Source organism: Pseudonaja textilis, chromosome 2 (genome assembly GCF_049901715.1).
Source record: "Pseudonaja textilis isolate UNSWEBS1 chromosome 2, rPseTex1.2, whole genome shotgun sequence".
Classification (NCBI taxonomy): Eukaryota; Metazoa; Chordata; class Lepidosauria; order Squamata; family Elapidae; genus Pseudonaja; species Pseudonaja textilis.
In genome coordinates this window covers 7,858,156-7,880,631 of record NC_141991.1, presented here as the reverse complement: position 1 = coordinate 7,880,631, position 22,476 = coordinate 7,858,156, and the positions used below count along the sequence as shown (strand labels likewise).

Here is a 22,476-nt window from a genome sequence, read left to right as displayed (position 1 = left end):
CGGGGAATTACCTCAACAGGGAAAACCATCCTAAATCACTTTTCTCAGTGCCCTTTGGAACTTTGAACTAAACAGACTGTTCTGAGTCCAGGACTGCTTGCAAAGGAGCAGTGGAGTATTTGCTCTTAAGGGACAATCCTGATTGTTTATCGTTCTATGGAAATACGTTATAAATTGAGGACTCCCCTGTCAGAATTAAATGCATGCAGACACACTCCCTTTTCCTGACAAAAGGAGGAGTTTTGAAGGAGGAGATTGGACAACCCTTTGCCTGTGATGGTACTACAGGGTTTCCAACCTGAACAGGGGGTTGGACTAGAAGACCTCCCAGGCCCCTCCCAGCCTTGTTATTCTGTAATTCCCTCCTAAATTTGTTGCTCCGCGTCCCCTTCCCTCCTCCCGTCCCTGGGCGTCGTCCCCTCCCTCTTCCCCCGTTTCTCTGACTGCCTCGGGAGAAGCAGCCCTGGACTCCCTGCCCAGCTGACCCTCCCAATGGGGACCGCTTCCCCGGGGCAGGTGGTGGACGGGCAGGCTGGGGAAGTCCCGAATGAGCGGCGCCTTCGGCCCTTTCGACAATGGGAGGAGCTGGACGGAGATGGGAGGGAACTGTAAACGTTTCCTGCTTGGGCTCTGCGAAGTCCTGGCCGGGGCTCTCCCGAGAAGAGGGATCCACGGGCGGGGGCAGGGAGGGAGGGAGCGTGGCCGGCGGGGCTGCGAGGAAAGCGGATCGTGGATCTGTTCCTCCGCGCAACTCTGGGGAAGCGGAGTCCGGACGAAGACTCGGAGCGGCACGTAAGAAGTTCCCTCCCTCCTTTATTCCTTCTCTCCCTCCCTCCTTCCTCCCTTCACTCCTTCTTTCCTTCCTTGGAAATGCCCGGACAGGAGAGCCTTCAAGGCAGCTTCTTAGGGCGCCGCTAAGATCGCTGCTGCCGTCCCCGCGATCCCTCCCAGGCGCTGCTGTTTCGGGGAGCCGCTCAAGACGAGCCCCCTCCGGAGAGAGCATCGGCTCAAGGCTCCTCCGGACGCCCTTCCATCTCTTCGCCCGCCTTCCTTTCCTCCCGGAATTCGCTTCCAGCGTTCAATTGAACTGCATTCAAAAAGCCTTGTCTGCATTTAAAGAGGTATCACCCTTTCCCTGTGGGCCATTGTTTCTCAACCGTGGCAACTCGATGACATCTTCCTGAGTCAACCTGTGTCAGGAGTTCTGGGAGTTGAAGTCCACCAGTCCTAAAAGGGGCTATACTTCCCCACTTCTGCGCTAGGCTATTCCAAAGGGAAAGTCCCAGCTGGGAAAAAAGAGTTTTTTTTTTTTCATCTTCCCTGATTCTCTGATAAGGGCGGGTGGACATCTGGATTCTGATACATTGAAAGGGCTGAAAGAAAGGAAATCTGTCCTGAGTGTAGGGAAGGGTGACAGAGGAACCACAACAGGCTTGCTAAAAGTCCTTATTGGTGCAGGATGTCAGCATGGCTATTTTTGGTACTTTCCTTAGTGTATCTCCTGTCTCCAGCTGTATTTCCTGCTTAAATTACCCTCAAAACACTACAGAGCACAGAACAGCTAGACACAAGAACAGTTTTTTTCCCCCAAACGCTGCTAAGTGTCAGGCTACAGAACTTTTCCCATTCACTCAACTAGAATGAACTTCTGAAAACGTATCCAAACGTATCACAGAGGAATTCTTTATTGAGATGAGACAATTCCTGTAGGAGTTCAAAGCAGCGTCTGAGGTCTCTCAGGCCTAGGGGGATACATAAGGGAGTTTAGAAACCCCCTTATCTCGATGTGTATTTAGTGAAACAAAAGCCAGTATGTTAATTCCTCCCCACCCCTCTTGTTAGAACGAACTATTCAAGAGATTCCCAAAGTATAATCTCACTGTGGAATTTTTATGACCTTCTCATCTCCTGGCTGTGCCTCTCAGAGGTGATAGTTATGGCCATCTGGCTTTTCTCTCTCCATCGTATCATGTGTGGTATCATGTATGTCATCCTGGTAGCTAGATGATGATATACACATGCATGCAGCAAAATGTAAAATCACCGAACTGGTAGTTACGCAGGTCGGATCCCACCCCTGGCATGATTTATCAGGTCACTGCAGTGGGTAAAATTGGTGTTGGGTTTGGCCAATTTAACCAAAGTCTAGCTCATCAGTGGAAAGCAAAATAATTTGGGGTTGCTGCTCCTGTGGAATCAGCCAAACCAATAAAACATTAACTAGATGTATCTCTAGCCAGAGGCACTTTGTTTCTGTAAACTTTCTGTCAAGGAATTGCAAGCAGCTGTCAAAATGAAGTCAGAGACACATAATCTAGGTTTGTAGTCCTTTATATAAATATAAATATATTTAACATGCAAATTTATAGCAGTCTTTGTCATCATCCACAAAAGGAAGAAGGTAAGGTAGTCAGGAAAACAGGAACATTGTGAGGTAAATCTAAAACATCATGCAGAACACAGAGAGGAGAAAAAGGAGGGAAAAAAGGGAAACGCCCCCTTTCTACTTACAGCAACCAATCATAGTGTAGATTGCATCCTGCATGAGTCAGCACTCTAACTAATCAGTTACAATTGTGTTCCGGCCTATTGTAGATTTTACTGTTCCAGCTACTAAATTTAATATCCTACATGCTCCTTTGCCCTACTTGGAAGCTGTGGAGGTTTTTCATTAAGAAGAAGACTTGTATATAATCCACTGAATTATTCATTGTTAGGAATGTTCATAGTATTTGTTGCGTTTTTTTCTTCCCTCCCTTTGTTAGGATTTGGTATCGTTTGAGGATGTAGCAGTGTTTTTCTCTGTGGAGGAGTAGGCCCTGCTGGACTCTGAGCAAAAAGCCTTATACCAAGAGGTCATGCTGGGAAACAAGAGGAATGTGGCCTCTTTAGGTAAGGGATTCTATTAAGATATTGAATTTAGTAGCCCTTTGTCAAATCTTATATCAACTTAATGTGGGATTTGTTGTCTAGTTTGGAAATAAACAATCACCAGCCAAAACTTCCAAGAGGAAACAATGGTAATTTTATTCTCTTTGCAAGGTGGGTGGACCACACACACACTCAGGTACACTGGATACACCGTAACCATCAATATATTTGCCTTATATTCTCTCTTTTTTTTTTAGTTTTAAAACAAACTTTATTTGCAAAAGATTAAAAAGATATAAACCTACAAGTATACAGAAATAAAAAATAGTAAACATACTAATAGGACAGTAAATGTGTTTCTATTACTTTTGATAATAGATTTGATAGTTCATAATAAAGAATAAATAGTCATTGGCAAGTACTCCTTGTCTCTCATAGATAATATATTAATTGATAAGTAACACATGTTACTCTACTATTACTATTGGATTATAACTGTTTTATTTAATCAATAGAACCTTCTTAATATTTATGTATTAGAGGAGAAGCTTGAAACCATTATTTTATGTATTCAGTATATACAACCATATACAGTACAATATGTTTCCTGGGTTCATTTATTCAGTACATTCTTTTTCTTGCGTTCTACCCTGTTGTACCATTTATCCCAGACCAAGTAGTACTCTGAATCATCCTCCCCATTTAATTTGAGCATAAGCCTCTCCATTTCGGCACATTCATAAATTTTTTTAATAATAATGTGTATCGGTGGTACATTGGGCCTTTTCCAATATTATGCCAAGGAAATTCATGCCGCTGTTAGTAAGTGGATGACCAGGTATCTCACTTTGGGAGAATAGTCCCCTTTAATCATCCCCAGGAGGAACAGTTCCAGTTTCCAATCCAGTCCGCATTCAATCATTTCTTCTATCCATATTCTTATCCTTGTCCAATATTTTTTAATCTCAGGGCATGTCCACCAGAGGTGGAAATAGGTGCTGAATTTCTCTTTACATTTCCAACAGCTTGGGTTTGCTATTGGATATGTTTTAGCTAATCTAGAGGGTGCCAGATGCCATCTATATATCATTTTATATAGATTTTCCTTGTATGGTATTGATTTTGTTAATGTAAGATTCCTTTGCCAGATTTCTTCCCAGTCGTCCATATCTATATTATAACCAAAATTTTTTTTCCAGGCTAGCATTGGTCCTTTCACAATTTCCATAGCCACTTCATATTCTAGTAGATAATTATATAATTTAGATATCATATTTTTCTCTGGGCCCAAGAGTATTTTATCTAATTGAGTGTCTTTTATTTCAAATCCATAATTTTTTACATCCCTATTATATTTCATTTTTATTTGAAAGTAGGACCAATTGTCAATAATTATTTCTTGGGTTTCTAACTCCTGAATCGATTTAAGCTTTCCCTCATTGTCTAGTATTTGGTGGTATTTGAGCTTTTTGCTAATATCCATTGTGTTGGGATGGAACATCGCCTCCATTGTTGAAAGCCACCTCGGAATTTTAGTGTAATGGTTCCTTCTAATATTTGTCCAAATTTTAATCAGAGATTTACGTATAGTATGTCTGGAGAAATATGAATGGCTTTTATTGTTTGGGTTCCACAAAAATGTGTGCCACACTATTTGTAAATCATGACCCTCAAGTGTTAAGATTCTTTTATTTCCCAATTTAATCCAGTCCTTTATCCACACTAGTGCCGCCGCTTTGTAATAGGTCTCCCAGGCGGGAAGTCTAAAGACACCTCTGCTTTTATTTTTTTGTAATTAGATTTTTTTTATTCTCATTTTTTTCTCTGCCCAAATGAATTTCATAACAATTTTATCCAAGTCTTTAAATAATTTTTTATCCAATAATATCGGAATAGTTTGAAATAAATACAAAATTTTGAGTAGTACATTCATCTTGATCGTTGCTATTCTAAATAATAATGAGATTTGCATTTTACTCCAATTTTCCAGATCCTTTCCAATTTGTTGCAATAATTTGTACTGCTGTCCTCCCTCAAGGTTGATGCTCTAGGTCTTAGCCAAATGCCTAAATATTTGATCTTATTCACAATTTGTAATCCCATCATTTCTTCTAATTCTTTTTGTTTACTGTTTGTTAAGTTTTTAACTAGCATTTTAGTATTTTCCTTGTTAATTTTTAATCCTGCCAATTTGCCAAATTTATTTATTTCATTTAATAATACCGGTCCCGAATCTATTGGTTCTTCTATGACAAAGACCATGTCATCCGCAAATGCTTGTAATTTGTACTCTCGACTTTTAATTTTTGTTCCCTTAATTTCTTTGTTCGATCTAATTTTGTCCAATAATGTTTCTAGAATTGTTATAAAAAGCAGAGGTGACAGTGAGCATCCCTGCCTGACACCCTTCTTTATCTCAAATGGTTTGATAGCTTCTCCATTTATCAGTACATTTGCCTTTTGTGTGGCATAAATTGAATTTAGCATTTTTGCAAAATTACCACCAAATTTCATCAGACTAGTTTTGTATTTCATGAAATCCCAATTAAGATGATCAAAGGCCTTTTAGGCATCCAGGAAAACAAGAGCCACTTGGTTTCCTGGATGCAGTTCATAAAATTCTACTATATCTATTATCGTTCTCATATTATATCTAATCTGTCTCATGGGAAGGAATCCGTTTTGATCAAGGTGAATTTTGTCATTGAGCACTTTCTTTAATCTTTCTGCCATTACAGTCACGAAAATTTTATAGTCTGAATTTAGAAGAAATATTGGTCTATAATTCTTTATTTGATTGGCATCTGCACCCTCTTTAGGAATTAATGTAATATAAGCTTCCTTCCATGATTCTGGAATTTTAGCTTCCAGTAATACCTCATTGCTGATCTCTAGCAACACATTTTCTAGTACCTCTCCTATCTCTTTATATAACTTGCTTGGAAAGCCATCTGGGTGCAGCTTTGCTCCGCATTAGGAAGGCTTCTCATTGAGTCCAATGCATCAAGAAAGACACCAAGCCGGTTCAGTCTTGGATGAGCAGCCCCGAGCACGCGCTCAGGGAAGCCCTTTTATTGAACAAAAAACATCACAAAAGAGAGTTCAGCCTACTTTACATGTTAAAAGGGTTGGGGGTCTCAGTGGATATATTGTAGCACCCAATCACAGTGCTTAAGGGATACAAAATAACCAATCCGCGCCTGCAGTCCAGCCAGTAGCCCAAGGTGGGCAGCATCCTTTTGTTCCTGATACCTGCTTTCAGCCTACGTGAGGCCTTGCAGGTATCGAAGACTCCTTTGCCTACGTGAGGCTTGGCATATATCAAAACTCCTTTGCCTACGTGAGGCTTTGGCATATGCCCAGGCTGTTAGATGTGGATTCGCTGCTGCATCTCCTCTGTTTTAGTTTTACGCAGAGGGATTTCTTCTGGTTCTTCGCTATAGTCCATACAGAAGCCCTGCGCATGTTCTCATCGGGGTCCTCTGAGGGTATAGCTTTGTACAGAGATTCTTTTTCCCAGAGGGCATTGACCTGTGCAATGGCGCGTTTTCTGCTAGCAGTGACAGACTATTAGAGATGGTGCGAACAAAGATTGGTAATATACATGGAAGAATAACACACCCAGCAGCAATAATACCTATGAGCGCTATTATAGCTTGTAATCCTGGCAGTTTTGGGAGCCAGGAGCCAAAGATATTTTTGAGGTCCATACCTCGCCATACTTGATCCGGATTGTAGGTTAATTGTCGCATCTCAGTGGTTAACTGTGCTACAACTTTGCCAACCTTGTCAATTTGAAGACAGCAATTTGTGAGATTAAACCTTCCACATACCCCCTTCCTTGGCTAATAAATAATCCAAAGCCAAGCGATTTTGATAGACAGCTGTGCGTAATTTGTCTGTAGCAGTTGCAAGAGTGTTTAGAGCCTTATCTATTCGTTGACCTGCTAAATCTAAGACAGCTTGCAAGCGAATGATTCTATTAAGCATATATATGGGGGTCCTGTACCCATAAGACCCGACTTGGGCCCAAGTGGCCATGCCATAGGTGCAGACGATTCTCTGTGAGGTCCAGGTGTCCCCTGTGTATTCTGATTGGCAGGGGAAGCCTGCAAAAGTATTGTCGGCTTCCCTTTTTTGTAGACAACATGTCATAAACAGGGATGCCTAGTTCCTGCTTCACTGAGATTGGAAGGAGGAAGAAGGAAGGTCTTATCCATCCCAATACACATGACCCTTGCCAATCTGCTGGGAGGGATGGGTAGGCTAGGTTACCGCAGATCCAATACATGTCATTGGGTGCAGTCCAGTTCTGGGAGGATGAAGTGTCCCTGAGATAAGGGAGGAGGGTTGTGTTGAATTTTGTGGGTGTGGTAGTAGCATTATCAGGTGCTGTCCAATTCTGGTAGGAGATGTCCCACGCACCTAAACAAAGGAGATGTCTTACCGAATGGACCCGTTTGGAGAAGCAGTTTCTACCAATTAGATTGGTAGTAATTGTCCAGATAAGGGGTCAGGGGCAGTTCTGGCTGTTATGTTTCCTATAGAAGACATGTTGTTGAACAGTGATGGCGAGGCTTCTAAGGCTTGCCATGGCCACTGTTCTCCTGTGGTGGTTCCCCAGACAAAGCAATTGGTTATTGCAAGTTGTTTTGCAATTTTTTCTGCCATGTCCATGAATAGGTTTTTTGCTATTATGCTGGTATCAGGGCTTTATCTAGCTTCCTTAAATTATTATACACTGACCAGCCTAATGATGTTTCCTTACCCTCATATATCACTTCTGTTTTTATAGTAATGTAGGTGTTTGGGTCTGCTCCTATGCCATCGATCCCTATACCATAGGTATCCATGGCAGGGTGTTGTCTGGAGATAGTGATCTCTACCTTGTTGTCCTTGGTAGACCCTGATACTGCTTAAAATGTGACAGATGATTGCAACCTGAGTATCCTCCCCAGTGTAATCACAGACACAAGACCAACCCAAGCATTCAATGGAGCCCCGCAAGGGATCCAATGATTAGGGTTTCCTCGGCCCAATTGATGGGCGTGGGACACAAATACTTATGATCATGAGCATATTTGGTTTTCCAATCATCTGACCCACAAGGATATCCCCTGGTTTGGAACAAGCAATGCAAACATCAAAAGTTAAGACAATTGGGTCAGTACCATCCTTAAGCACAGTGGTGTGATTTAGGTAGTAAAGTTTTCCTCCCTTCAGGATCAGCTCTGCCAGAGGCTTTTGGAAGTCCGGCCCACAAAGTAACATTGAGGCGAACAGCCGCCTTGGGGTCATAGCAAATAGTTTTTGAGTTCATTTTGCATAACTGATACATAGTCCCGTTATTCTGGCAAGTTTTCCCAGTAGAAAGGCATCTCTGTGGTTGCTGGGTATGGTAAATGAGAGTCAGTCGAGTGAAGCCTGCTTGTGTGGTTTTGGTCAAGCAGGGGGTGCAGTCATCTGGCTTGGTGGGTTTTTGTGATCTTTTAATCCTATGCAGCAAAGGGGGGTTCTGAATATGAGTGTCAGGCTGATTCACAAATTGTCTGTGATGATGATGAGATGAGCGAGGTCTGAGGATTGTCCAGGAGCTGTAGGTGTTGGGCGTGAATCATGGAGGCGTTGACCTGAACAATAGTAGGTGGTTGCAGTAGGATGGGATATGAGGAGTGTAGCTCGAGGGGGTTGTTCAAAGGTGTTGACCCGGAAAGAGGCGTTGCTGGAGATGTAGGACCATGGCTGAGGAAGCGTTGACCATCTGAGATAAGGAGGAAAAATGTCCCAGGATGCAGTGCAGGTCAGCAGGAGGGGGTGTCTGGCGTGAAGTATGTTACTCTGGATGGAATGGAAACTTTGGAGGCGTGCGCAGCAAGGTGGAAGAGGAGGAGGAGGAGGGCCAGCGAAGCAGCAGGGCAGATCATGTTGATATGTCTGCAGCTGGTGGTTTTGCTACCTTGGGGTGGTATGGCCTGACGTGCCGTCCAGGAACCCACAGGACACAATCTGGAAGCTGGATAGCTGCGTAGTCACGACCCCAGGTGAGGAGATCAGCAGGACCCTTCCAAGCAGGGTCTGGCAGTTGGCGGTAGTACACCTGTGGTTTGGGAGAATCAGGAGAGGGGGGAGGAAAAGTGTCGCCTCCGCTGCTGTTGTAGCAGGGGTGCCAGAGAGATTGAGGAAATTAAGCGTATAAAAGGCAAAGATTAAGGGTGTTTTGCATCGCCGGGAGGCCAAGGGGTTTTTTCCTTTGGCCAGATGTCGTTCTAGTGCTGTCTTTAAAGTTAAATTGGCTCTCTCTGCCAGGGCTTGTCCCTGGCTGTTGTAAGGATCCCAAATTTGTGGGTGACCTGCCACTTAGAGCAAAATTCTGACATAGCCACACTAGTGTATGCAGGACCATTGTCTGTTTTTATTTCGTTTGGGCGTCCCAACGATGCAAAGGTGCGAATGCAGTGGTTGATGACATGTTTAGAGGCTTCCCTCTCTCTGCGGGTTGCCATTATGAACCCTGAATAAGTATCAATTGTGACATGCAGATACTTCCAGGGGCAAATGGGGAAACTGAGTAACATCCATTTGCCATATTTCACAGGCTTTCAACCCATGGGATTTACTCCTAAGGGGATGGAATTGGCTTGCTGACTGCAGGTGGGGCATTGCTGCCTGATGGCTGAGGCTTCTGCCATGGTAAGGTTAAAATGTTTCATGAGGGCTTTGGCATTTTGATGAAAGTAAGAATGGCTTTCCCAGGGAGTTAGGGTGTGCGTGGTCATAATACCTGCAGCTGCTTGATCGGCCACGTCATTGCCTTCCTGGAGAATTCCTGGGAAAGGCTGGTGGCTGCGAATGTGGCCTACAAAGAAAGGGTGTTGTCGTTGTGCAACAAGCTGTTGCAGTGTAACAAAAAGAGAGAGAAGGTTCTTGTCAATAGCAGGAGAGAGGTAAGAGTCGTGGATGGTAGAGACTATTTGGGTAACATACAGGCTGTCCAAGATCAAGTTGAGGGGTTCGCTGAAATTTTGGAGGACTAGTATGGTTGCAGCAAGCTCAGCCCTTTGTGGTGAAGTCTGCACAGGGTGGTTTTGGTGTGCCATGCTCCATTCTTTTGCCAAGCACATGCCCCTCGTTTCCTGCTGCCATCAGCAAATATAGTCAGGGCACTGACCAAAGGTTGTTTGCTGATGGGAGAGGAGAAGGAGATGGGTATGGTTCTAATGATCTGAAAACGTGGGTCAGCGGGTGGGTGGCAGGAGACTAGCCCAGGCCAGTCGGATAAGGCCAACTGAAGCTCCTGGGAGTTTTGGAATAGAGGTTCCCAAATTTGCAGCGAGAAGGGGATAAAAAGTGTGGAGACATCTATCCCCATGAGTGCTTTTGTGCGGCTCCTGCCCTTTATGATTAATTGAGCCAATTGAGCTGATTTGGAAGTGATGGAGCATCGGGTGTGTGGGAGAGATGGATCCACTCTAAGATGTGGAGCTTTTTGGTCCTTTTGGGTCACTGCACGAGTCAAGAGCCTTGGGGTGGCTAGAATGACCATATCTAGAGGAGTATTGGCAGCGGCCCTATCCACCCATATTCTACGTATGTTCTCTTCTATATGGGTCAGCGCTTGAAGCTGAGGTTGCTGCAAGGATATTTTGTCAGCGGGCCTTTTCCCCAAGTAAGGGCTTCAATAGTGGAGAGAGAGTGTCAGTGGTTAGTGACAGGAAAGGTCGGGCCCAATTAATGGTGCCCAGATATTGTTGAAGCTGAACCAGGGTAGGTTGAGGAGGCAGAGAGAGTGAGGGGAGTGAAGGATAGGCAGTAGTTGAGAGCATTTTATAGCCTAGATATGCATAGGAGTCAGCACTTGCACCTTTCAGGTGCTATGTGCAAAGCCTCCTTTGCAAGGATGGCTTTCAGGAAAGAGAACGAAGCAAACACTGTACCTGGGGTCCAGGAGCAGCAACAAGGATGTCATCCATGTAATGATACACCAGAAATTGTGGATAGGCAGAACGATAGGGTAACAGGACCTTATTTACATAGTGCTGACACATGGTGGGGCTGTTGAGCATGCCCTGAGGTAGGACTTTCCATTGAAAGCGAGAGGAGGGAGAGGAGTTATTCAAGCGAGGCAGAGTAAAGGCGAACAAGGCGCGGTCAAGTTCATGCAGTGGGATAGAGAAAAAACAATCCTTTAAGTCAACAACCATGAGATCAAATTTTTCAGGGATGATATTGGGATTTGGCAGACCACATTGTAATGCCCCCATTGGTTTTATAATCAAGTTCACGGCCCTCAAATCTTGTAGGAGCCTATATTTGCCTGATTTTTCTTTACAACAAAAATGGGGGTGTTGTATGGGCTGACAGATGGTTCAACATGCCCTTTGACAATTTGGTCCTGGACAAGTGATTGCAAGGCTTCTAATTTGTCTATAGTGAGGGGCCACTGATCCACCCAAACAGGCTCTGTGGTTTTTAGTTGCAGCCGCAGTGGGGTTTCAGTGGAGGATGCCATTAATCTATGATGAGTTTTGCATTAAGTTGAGACATGAGATCACGGCCCCACAGGTTAGTGTGTAGTGGAAGCACCAAGGGTTGGAGGTAGGCAGTGCGAGAGATGTCAGATGAACTCACCGGTAGCCAGTGTTTGCTACGGTGGGCGTGCTGAACTCCTCCCACTCCCGAACGGCCGGGCAGTTTCAGGGGCCAATCGTCTGGCCACTCAGCCGTTCGGATGACACTAACGTCAGCTCCAGTATCTAAGAGACCGAAAAGACCTTATCATTGATTGTGAATTGTAATACAGGCCTGGCTCGTTCCATAGATTGATGAACAGTGAATGCCCAGGCATCTTCAGTTTTAACAGGTACTGGAACAGCAGTTGCCACTAGTTCTCCCTTGCTAAGTTTTGTGGGAGTATTTCCAATTACTGCTATGGCAACTGCGGAAAAGTCATCGGAATCTCTCAGAAATGGAGATGCAATAATTCCTTTTGCCATGAGGTCCCGGATGGGATAAATTATGAGGGCGTCATGGCAGGAGGAATGGTTTTCAGACACGTGGGAGAAAGTACACAGTGCCTGGGATGTCAATTTCCATATCTTCAGAAGCAATTAATTGGAAAGATATGGTGTCAGCCTTTGGAGCGGGCGGGCTGACTGCCCCCTCTAGTTTCCCTGCGGTTGGGGGTGCTGCTGCGACACTGGTTTGCCCAATGGTACCCCTTTTTGCACCTTGGGCAAATTGTTTTCGCTTGTTGTTGTTTTGTGGATTGTCCCTAGCCCTACATTGTGCTTTGAAGTGGCCTGGTTTCCCACAATTGAAGCAATTCCCAGCTGGCCTGTTTTGAGAATTTGCGTGCTGCAGGGCCATTGCCAGGTGTTCCATATTGTAGGAAACAGTCCCCACGATTCTGCAAGCCTTTAGATAGTCCGAGAGGAAGCCCCCTCGGCAGCCAGAGGCTGCAGAATCCTTTACAATCCTCATTTGCATTCTCAAAGGCTAATTTCAACAGGAGCTCTCTGCGGGCCTCTTCATTTGAAATCTGCCTCTGAACAGCCTTTTGGAGCTCTTCTATGAATTCGGCATAGGGTTGGTGTGACCCCTGGGTAATTTTGGAAAAGGAGCCTATGGCCCCAGAGGCAGGATCATCGACCTTATCAAGGGCTTTGATAGCGATGATACTGACAAGGGCGAGAACTTGCTGTGGGATCGCTGTCTGGGATGTTAAGTCAGCGAATTGGCCCATGCCAAAAATTTGATCTGCTCTTGAGCCACGATCGTGAGCAATTTTCTCAGCTTCAGCACGAAAGTCTGATTCCCACACAACATACTGCGGTCCTGTCAGTATCATTCGGAAGAGGTCTTTCCAGTCTTGGGGTAGCATAAAAAAGGAGATGCTGATGGTGTTAATGAGACCTCTGACATATGGTGCCTGAATGCCATACATGGCCACAGCTTGTTTTAAATCTCTAATTAATTTCATGGATAAGGGCTCAAGCCTGGGCACCAAATTCCCAGCTCTATCCCCTACATATTCTATGGGGCAGAGGGAGAGCTCCTCTAGGGTAAGAGAGCCCTCCTTGCGTCCCTGTGCCATGGCTTGTGCAACTGCTCCCATGGATGTCTGATCCCCCACAGGATTTAATTTAGGAGGAACCAAGGGTTCAGGAGCTGTGGGGAAGAGGCTCCCAGTGGGAGAGCATCTTTGGTTTTGGTCTCAGCAGCATAGGGAGGGGGACCTCCTGCAAGGGGGCTGCCAGCGTTAGTCAGCGCTGAGCTCTGAACTATCAAACATTCCATTACCACCCTCCAAGTGGTTAAAATCTTTGGCGGAGCCCTGGGAGTATCATGAAAAAGTCACCCAAACGTTGCCATGTGGAGACTTTTAAGGACCCTTTTTCCGGATAAGCCGGACATTGCGTGTGGATGTATTTTAAAAGGGCTCTGAGGTCCTTTTTAGTTGGAGCCAGGAGCTTTTTGCCCTGACTCCTAAGAATCAAAATTGAGCTCTTCGTTAATTCCCTTAATTCCTGCAGATGCACCATCTGCGCTTTAGAAATTTCCGCCCATACTCACCTGAAGGGAGGATTTCTCCTGGGGAAGGATCCGTGACTAGGCGGCGTCCCTGGGTTGCAACTGGCTCGTCCGGCCGGGTGAGATGGGAGGTTGAAGGCAGGCGGGTCCGCTTCTTTTCAGCAGATCACGTCGGGGGTCACCAGATGCAGCTTTGCTCCGCATTAGGAAGGCTTCTCATTGAGTCCAATGCATCAAGAAAGACACCAAGCCGGTTCAGTCTTGGATGAGCAGCCCGAGCACGCGCTCAGGGAAGCCCTTTTATTGAACAAAAACATCACAAAAGAGAGTTCAGCCTACTTTACATGTTAAAAGGGTTGGGGTCTCAGTGGATATATTGTAGCACCCAATCACAGTGCTTAAGGGATACAAAATAACCAATCCGCGCCTGCAGTCCAGCCAGTAGCCCAAGGTGGGCAGCATCCTTTTGTTCCTGATACCTGCTTTCAGCCTACGTGAGGCCTTGCAGGTATCGAAGACTCCTTTGCCTACGTGAGGCTTGGCATATATCAAAACTCCTTTGCCTACGTGAGGCTTTGGCATATGCCCAGGCTGTTAGATGTGGATTCGCTGCTGCATCTGGGCCTGGGGTTTTGTTGCTTTTTTGTTTTTTAATCACTTTTTTAAAATTCACTTAAAGTTATTTCTTTATTAAATATCTACTTTTTGTCCTCTGGAGGCGGATGTAAAATTCCTTCTTTCAAATATTCTATTTTATTTAAATCAACTGTATCTTGCTTATATAAATTCTCAAAGTACTCTTCCAATTACCTTTCCAAGTCAGTCTTTATTACTCCATTTTTGTCCACTAATTGGTATGTTGTTCTTTTTGGGTTTTCTTTTTTCAGTTTGTATGCTAACCATCTACCAGGTTTATTTGCATGTTCAAAATAATTTTGTTTTATATACTGTAGCTTTTGGGTTAGTTTCTCCTGATCTAAAATGTTCATTTCATACCTAGATAGTGCCAGCTTATTTTTAATTTGTTCATCTCCTGGAGTTTCCATTTGTCTATTTTCCAAATCTTTTTTTTTGTTGTTAGGGTATTTCGTTTTTCCCATCTTTTTTTATTTCTATTTGCTATGTATGCTATAGATATTCCCCTTAAATACACCTTCATTGTATCCCAGAGGTTCTGCAATGAGGTATCCTGTTTTTTATTAAATTTAAAGAAAACAATTAATTCTTCCCTGATTTTTGGGATGTAGTCTTTTTCTTTCAATAGTTGCAAGTTAAGTGACCATCTACTTTTCTTGTGGGTTGGGTCTTTCCAGATTATCTGGAACGGGTTGTGATCTGCCCAAGTGTTAGTTAAAATCTTATGTCCTGAATCTCCTTAAGTAAGTCACTGTTTACCCATACCATATCTAATCTGGACCATGATTTATGCGGATTGGAGTAGAAAGTGAACTGAGTCACCCCTGGGTTCAGCTTCCTCCAAGCATCCACTAGTTCTAATTCTTCGGCCATCTCAAAAAAGCATTTGGGTAATATATTCCTGGTTTTTTGATATTTTTGTTCACATTCATAGTCTTGATTGTTATTTGTAATTGCATTATAGTCTCCAAATATACAATTTTTTGGGTTGCCAATTTCTATCAATTTCTCATATAAGATTTTATAGAATTCATTCTGATTTTTATTGGGGGCATATATCCCCACCAATAGAATTTTTTTTATTTTGAATGACCACCTCTACCATTAATATTCTCCCAATTGTATCATTATAGATCAATTTTGAAGTTATTTCCTCTTTAATATATAGTACAACTCATCTTTTTTTTTCTTCCCCAATTTTTTATTTTGTAAGTATCTCTGATCCTGCATTTTAATATGAACCTCTTGGAGACAAATTATATCATCTCTCTGTTTCTCTAATTTAAAAAATATTCTCTTCCTCTTAGATGGGTCATTTAGTCCATTAATGTTCATAGATATTAGTTTCAATCCTCTTTCCATTTACCCTTAGTCTAGTTTTTATCCCTCGTTAGGTCTGACATTGTTTGACTCCTGGTTCTCACTCGTATCTCTTCTCGGGCAGCTATTTCTTCCCTTCTTTCCTTCTCTTTCTCCCTCTCCCTCCCTCTAGTTATAGGTTGTGATTCTTCTTGGCTTGAAGCCTTGGGCTTGCCTCTACTACTAAATTCCTCTTCTGATCCACCTATTTGTTCAAAAAAGTCTTGTGCCTTGGTTAAACTGTCTATTTTCACTCTCTTCTCTTTCCATGTTGCCAAAATACCCTCTGGAGTGATCCATCTAAAAGAGATTTTTTTTTATTAAGATAGTTAGTGAGGAATCTATAGTTTTTCCCCTGCTCCCGGACTCTTCTTGGCACTTGTTTCAGCACAATTACTTCTCTACCTTTATACTTTATTGTTTCTTCTCTTGAAATTCTGTAAATTATGTCCTTAACTTGCCTCCTAACAAACCTGATATGGACTTCCCAAGGGAGTCTGTGCCACCTCACCTAGCTTGTGTGAACTCTATACACATCATCCAAATCATTTACTATCTCGTTTTTATCTCTTTGTAGGAGTTCCGCTAGCATTTCGGCCATTACCAGTGCTAAGTTTTCTTCTTTATCTTCCTCCACATTTTGAAATCTAAGGTAGAAGGAGGCTCTGTCCATCTCGAGATGAATTAAGGTCTCTTCTGTCTCCTTATTCTGGTCAGTAATTTTTTGACCAATATGTTCTAATTTCTTCTCTGTTTGATTAGCTTGTTTTTTTATTATTCTGATTTTTTTCTTAATTTATCCTAATGGATTCCTGAATCTGGCCTATTTTTCCATCCAGGTTCCTAATTTCAACTTTCATTTCCCCTATTTCATTTTTCAATTCTGTTTTCATTGTTTCCCTATCAGCTCTACTTTCAGTGTGGTTTTTTTGACATCGACTCCTGTAGTGCTAATTTCATTCCTTGAATTGCCACCAAGGTAGCTTCAACCGATTGGGTGCCAGTTGAGGTGTTTGATTTCTCCGGGGCCAACATCCCTTCGATCATTTGTTGGGTTGATGTTGTGGGACTAGTTAATGCTACCGTTGGTACAGATTTTCTCCCAGTTTTCATGATGGTGGTAGTGCTGCTAGTCATATCTTTAATAATTGTGTATTGTTCATCTACTTTTTTAGTTATATTGTCCCAAATCGTATTACCAATTACCATCAACTTTATCAATGATTTAAGATTTTTAATTTTCCCTATTAATTAGAGATTTCTATTATTTAATTGATTAGATTAATTTTCTGTCTCCACTAAGTTTAAAAATTATCAGTTAATCCATGTTATACTCAATCTCTCGGAAGCAAATTGATCAATATTAGTCTAGCTTCTCTATTAGCAATAGGTTAAGGTATTAATAAATCTTAATGAATATAGTCTAATATCAGGTCTCAGATTACCTGGTAGTTAATCAAGTTAATCAAATAAGCAAATGTTCCATAGTATTATAGCCAAGGTTGTTATAGTATTTTGTCTATTGCTCTTCTGAACAGTGTATAAAATTCAAAGTTCAAATTAACAGTTCTTAAGTCTTAGCAGTCCACAATATCAAACAAAGAGAGGGGAAAAGAAAGAGAAAGAAGGAGCAAATGTTTAAATTGTCATTATAAACAATATATTAAATTCATTAATCTACAATAGATCATATATATATATATATATATATATGTTTTCTATATTATGGTGGTATTTGTATGTGGATCTTTGGTTGTTCGGTTTCTCCAGTAAGATTCGAGTATCTAGGCAACGTTTCGATGAAGTCTCATTCATTCAAGCCTGAAGATGATGAATGAGACTTCATCGAAACGCTTGCCTAGATACTTCGAATCTTACGCTGGAGAAACCCAACAACCAAAGATCCACATACAAATACCCGCAGAACCTCAGAAAAAAAATATATATATATATATGGAAAAGAGGGGGAATACAAATTAGAGAAATTAATTATCACTCTCCAAGCCAATTTCTATAAAAAATAATATTAATTTCTTATTATTTAAGTATATAAGATAAATATATATAAAATAAAGCTTTCCAAATCCAATAAATTCAAAAGAATAGAAACTTCAGGAGGGAGATGGGTATAAGGTCTCTTAATATCTTACTATTACCTTAATATTCTAGTAATAAATAAATAAATCTATTCAAATATTAGATACAATTGTGGGAACAATATAATAAACATTTATCTGACTTATTTTGTATCAGTTTCGTTCCCTTCTCAGTTCTATTAGTCACTTCCAGTTACATTGATACAATTTACCATAGTTTGCCACTCAATGGCCACCTCCAGAGTTTGCACTGTCACTCTTCAAGGCTTTCTTAAAGTTCTGTCCAGATCCCTTTCTCAGACAGAGTAAATTCAGCGGTCTCACTTCAAACAATTAATAACAGAAGGGTCTTTCCAGCAATGTCCACTTGCCTCTTCTCAGTTTTCTTTTTAAAATAGTATTTCCACTGTTTCCCAGCATTGGGGTGGGAAGTAGATTGATGCCGCCACTTTTCACCTCCACCCCTTGCACTCTGAATGTCATTGTTACAAGCAGTTCTTCTTCAAGCAGTACTCCAGTTGTAATCTGGTAGCTTGCCAAATCTCAATTCACTATCTCCTCACTGCTTCCTTCTTTGATGACTCGTCGCGTCCTTAGGTCTGCCCGCAACGGGCTGACTTCTTTTGCGTTGGACTTTGGGCTGTCTTCTTGCTGCTTCAGGATCGCAACTCCCAATTAGACTCCAAGAGCTCCTCCTCACTTTGGTGACCCCTCCGGGATCTGACCACACCACAGCTATCCAAAAGTAAAAAACCCGATACAGGAGAGCGGAGCAAAGTTCTCCTGCACAGCCATGACGTGACGTCACCAGAAACCCCTATATTTGCCTTATATTCTTTAGTACCATCACCAATTTATCTCCCACCTTTTCTTGGCTTAGTAATAATGATGTCACAATCTATGTCGCTTGTGTACTTTGTCACTTGTATACTTACAATTTATACTAACTGGTTCCTGGTATGATTTGATTGCTTACTGTACCCTATGACTATCATTAAGTGTCATAACTTATGATTCTCGACTCTTGACAAATGTATCTTTTCTTTTATGTATACTGAGAGTATTTACACCAAGACAAATTCCTCGTGTGTCCAATCACACTTAGCCAATAAAGTATTCTATCTATTCTATCTATCTATCTATCTATCTATCTATCTATCTATCTATCTATCCAAAGTGTCTAAAGTGAATACATTATCTCCGCCCCTGATTACATCTCCCACTACTCTTAATTCCATCTCCCACTTCCCTTAATTATGAATTTTCTTTGATGATCCTGGTTCCCAGGGATTGTCTCTAACTATCATATCAATGAATTATGGTTATGGCTGGATTCCAGCATAGCAGAGGCCTCTAATCCTAGCTCCTACGTACAATTCTCAAGCTTCAGCCTAGCTCATGAGATAAGAAACATATACAGTGTATTTTGTTCACAGGCCAACATGTCTTTTTACAATTCTGTAAAAACAAGACAACTCCGTTTCCCACATTAATACCAAGTATAGCATCATGTTTTGAACAAATGGGAGTTTGGAAGAAGTTTGATACTATTCAAGTAGAGCAATGGTGCTTGATCACTTTCGCACTACAGTTTGTGTTAACTTTTCTTTTTTTATTGTTGCAACCAGGTGACAGATGGGAGATGGAGGATTCTGGCCAAGAAGCAGAAGCACCTTTGCCAAAAGACAAAAAGGAAATTGCAGAAAAGATGTATGGGAAGCAAAGTTCAGAGGAAAACCAGTTAACCGGGGAGCTGGAGAACTGCTCTGGTTTACCTTGTCCAGATACCAATGTCTTATTGGACACAGATGATAGCCATGAAAAAGAAGCGTGTTCAAGGTGTGGGAAAATACTCTGGAATGAATTTGGATCATGTGACTGTGGTGAAAGCCCTGCTGGAGAGAAACAAGATGAAAGCAGACAACACTCAAGAAGAAGCCGTCCTCCTCCTTTACATGAAAGAATAGAAGAAGGAGGGAAACCATACAAATATACCCAATGCGCAGAAAGCTTTGGTACAAGCCACTCCCTTTCATTGCATAAGAAGATTCACAAAGCAGAGGATCCACACATATGTCTGGATTGTGGAAGGACCTTCAGGCAGAAAAACCACCTTAATTCACACAAGAGGGTCCACAAAGAGAAGCAGCAGCATCAAAACATCCCCTGTGGAAAGACCGTCGGAAGCAGCGCCTCCCTTACTTCCCATCAAAGCCTCCACAGAGAGGAGAGGTTGCATCAATGCAGGAAGGGTAAGGAACCGAATTCCCAGAAAAAAAGCCTCACTGAGAAGAAACCATATATATGCCTAGAATGTGGGTACAGCTTCCGCTTTGCAAGTGGCCTCACTTGCCATAATAGGACCCATACAGGGGAAAAGCCGTATTGTTGCACAGTGTGTGGAAAGAGCTTCGCGCATAAAGGCCATTTCAATTCACATAAGAGGATCCACACTGGAGAGAAGCCGTATAAATGCAAAGAGTGTGGAAAATGCTTCAGTGCCTCAGGTACTCTTACTTCCCATATGAGGATCCACACAGGGGAGAAACCCTATGAATGCCTGGAGTGTGGCAAAAGCTTTAGCAGAAGCAGTGCTCTAAACTTACATAATAGGAGGCATAAAGGGGAGAAACCTTATAAATGCCTGCAATGTGGAAAAAGCTTCAGTCAAAAAGTTTGTCTTAAGTCACATGAGATGATCCACACGGGAGAAAAACCATTTGAATGCATGGAGTGTGGAAAGAGCTTCCAATGCTCTGCACAACTTACTTCCCATCACAGAATCCACACAGGGGAGAAGCCATTTCAGTGCCTGCAGTGTGGAAAGCGCTTTGCCCGTTCTGGTGGCCTTCATGTCCACGAACGGACCCACACAGGGGAGAAACCGTACAAATGCCTGGAGTGTGGAAAGAGCTTCCAAAACTACACCTTTCTAATTTCTCATAGAAGAATCCACACTGGAGAGAAACCGTATCAATGCACCGAGTGTGGGAAATGCTTCACTACATCCTATAGTCTTACTGTCCATAAAAGGACCCACACAGGTGAAAAACCCTATAAATGCACTGAATGTGACAAAAACTTTACTAACTCGGCTGCCCTCAATTGTCACAAAAGGCTCCACACTGGGGAGAAACCATACGAATGCCACACATGTGGAAGGAGCTTCAGTGAAAAAAAAAGCTATGTTGTACATAGCAGGACCCACACTGGGGAGAAACCATATCAGTGCCCGGAGTGTGGAAAACGTTTCAGTGATTCTGGAGCACTGACGATCCATAAAAGGATTCACACAGGGGAGAAACCGTATAAATGCACGGAGTGTGGCATGAGTTTCAGAAGAGGTGATAGATTTGGTATCCACATGAGGATCCACACTGGGGAGAAACCGTATACATGTCATGAATGCGGAAAAAGCTTTAGTCAAACTAGTTCACTCATGATCCATAGAAGAGTTCACTCAGGGGAGAAACCCTATAAATGCCTGGAGTGTGGAAAATGTTTTCGTATGGGTTTCCAGCTTACCTCCCACAATAGGATCCACACAGGCGAGAAGCCATTTAAATGCATCGAGTGTGGAAAGAGTTTCAAAGACAGCAGGAATCTTAGGCTCCATAAAAGAATCCACACAGGGGAGAAGCCATATCAGTGTGTGGAGTGTGGAAAGAAATTTAGAACCAGGAGTGAGTTTAATAAACATAAGAAGTTGCATAGCAGGAAAAAATGATGTGAATTGGTTTGTGTTGATTTGCTCTATGTCCATAGAGGTTTTGCAGAGATTCTGGAGAAATGCATGGAGCATGGGGAAGAGCTTCCGAAGCAGCAGAAACGTCTTGATCCATTAAAAAGAAGAGTTCCCTTGTAGAACTAGGAATTAACTTTTGGATATTAGATCTTTGTGCTAGAGAAGAGTAGAATAAGATTAGAAATGGTAAGATTAGAAATGGAATAGAATATAGAAATAGGAATGGGGAAGGGAAGGGAATTCTCTCATTGGTCAAGTGTCATTGGACATACAAGGCCTGTGTCTCCAATGCATACGTTCTCAAGTGTACGTAACCTACAACAAATGATCAACTTTTGTCAATGTGAATAGCAAAGGGAGGGGGGGATTTGGGAACTAACACATCCAGATGTCTGTGAAGATTCTCAGTCATCCAGGCTGCGGTTCTCCCAAAGTTACTTTTATCAAAAGGCAACTGGACTTATTTATTTCCTTGAGGAGATTTCCCTTCTCACTGAAGAAGTTTCTTCAGTTCTCTTTCTTCTTGAATAAGAATAATGTCTTCCAGGAGAAAGAAAGTCCAGTTGACTTTTGAAGAAAAGCACCTTTGGGACAACACCTTCAGACAACATAAGGCTGCAGAAAGCTGGCTTAGAGTCTAGAGAAGATGCTGAAATAGTTCAAGAGGAAACATTGCAATCTAAGTGGTGAGGTCTTCAAGGAGAAATAAAGTCCAGTAGAAAAACAGGAAGCGTCACGGAAAGCTAAGCAACATTTATGGAAGTGTTGCGGTTTCCCCGTGAACACGTTAGGATGGCTTTAAATAGCTTGGCTGAGGTCTGGATGGCATGTATGTAGGAAGGCGAAGATGTTAGTGTAAAGCAGGAATTACTGTAAAGGGCGGTGAAGAAATTCCTTCTGACTCTGAAAAGTGTAAACTGGCAAATGCTGTGCAAAGCCCTCCAGTGGGTGTTGGTGGGGTACAAAGACTTTGAGGGAGATTTCCTTGTGTTACTTTTTCTGTGGAATAAAGTTTTCCTTACAATCTTGTCTTCAGTGTTTTCAATTTGAGGCTGGGCACATCTGGCAAAGCGCCTGGAACAGGAAAGGTGAGGAAAACCAAAAGTGCCTTTGAGTTCAGAAGGATCCCTTCCCTTCTTTCAGCCATTTTGGAAGCGCAATGCTTGAGGGGGAAATGGGGAATCCGCCAGGATCCTCTTCTCTGCAAACTGGAAGCAGCTTCATTAGACTTGGAGCTGC

General features: G+C 42.5%; 1 protein-coding gene across 1 annotated transcript; it reads left to right on the top strand.

Annotated features, from left to right (window-relative positions):
* The first annotated feature begins 443 nt into the window (after positions 1-443).
* LOC148126652 (uncharacterized) lies at positions 444-22,261 on the top strand. Its single transcript, XM_087927959.1, has 3 exons — positions 444-792; positions 2,766-2,892; positions 19,121-22,261. Exons 2-3 carry the CDS (start codon positions 2,859-2,861, stop codon positions 21,217-21,219), a joined length of 2,133 nt encoding a protein of 710 aa, XP_087784085.1. The 5' UTR covers positions 444-792; positions 2,766-2,858; the 3' UTR covers positions 21,220-22,261.
* The last annotated feature ends 215 nt before the right edge of the window (positions 22,262-22,476 follow it).

Excerpts from the sequence above, each read along its gene's own strand:
- LOC148126652 (XM_087927959.1), top strand. The coding sequence starts at position 2,859 with ATGCTGGGAAACAAGAGGAATGTGGCCTCTTTAG. Across the intron at positions 2,893-19,120 it reads GAGGAATGTGGCCTCTTTAG|GTGACAGATGGGAGATGGAG; the intron begins GTAAGGGATTCT and ends TGTTGCAACCAG.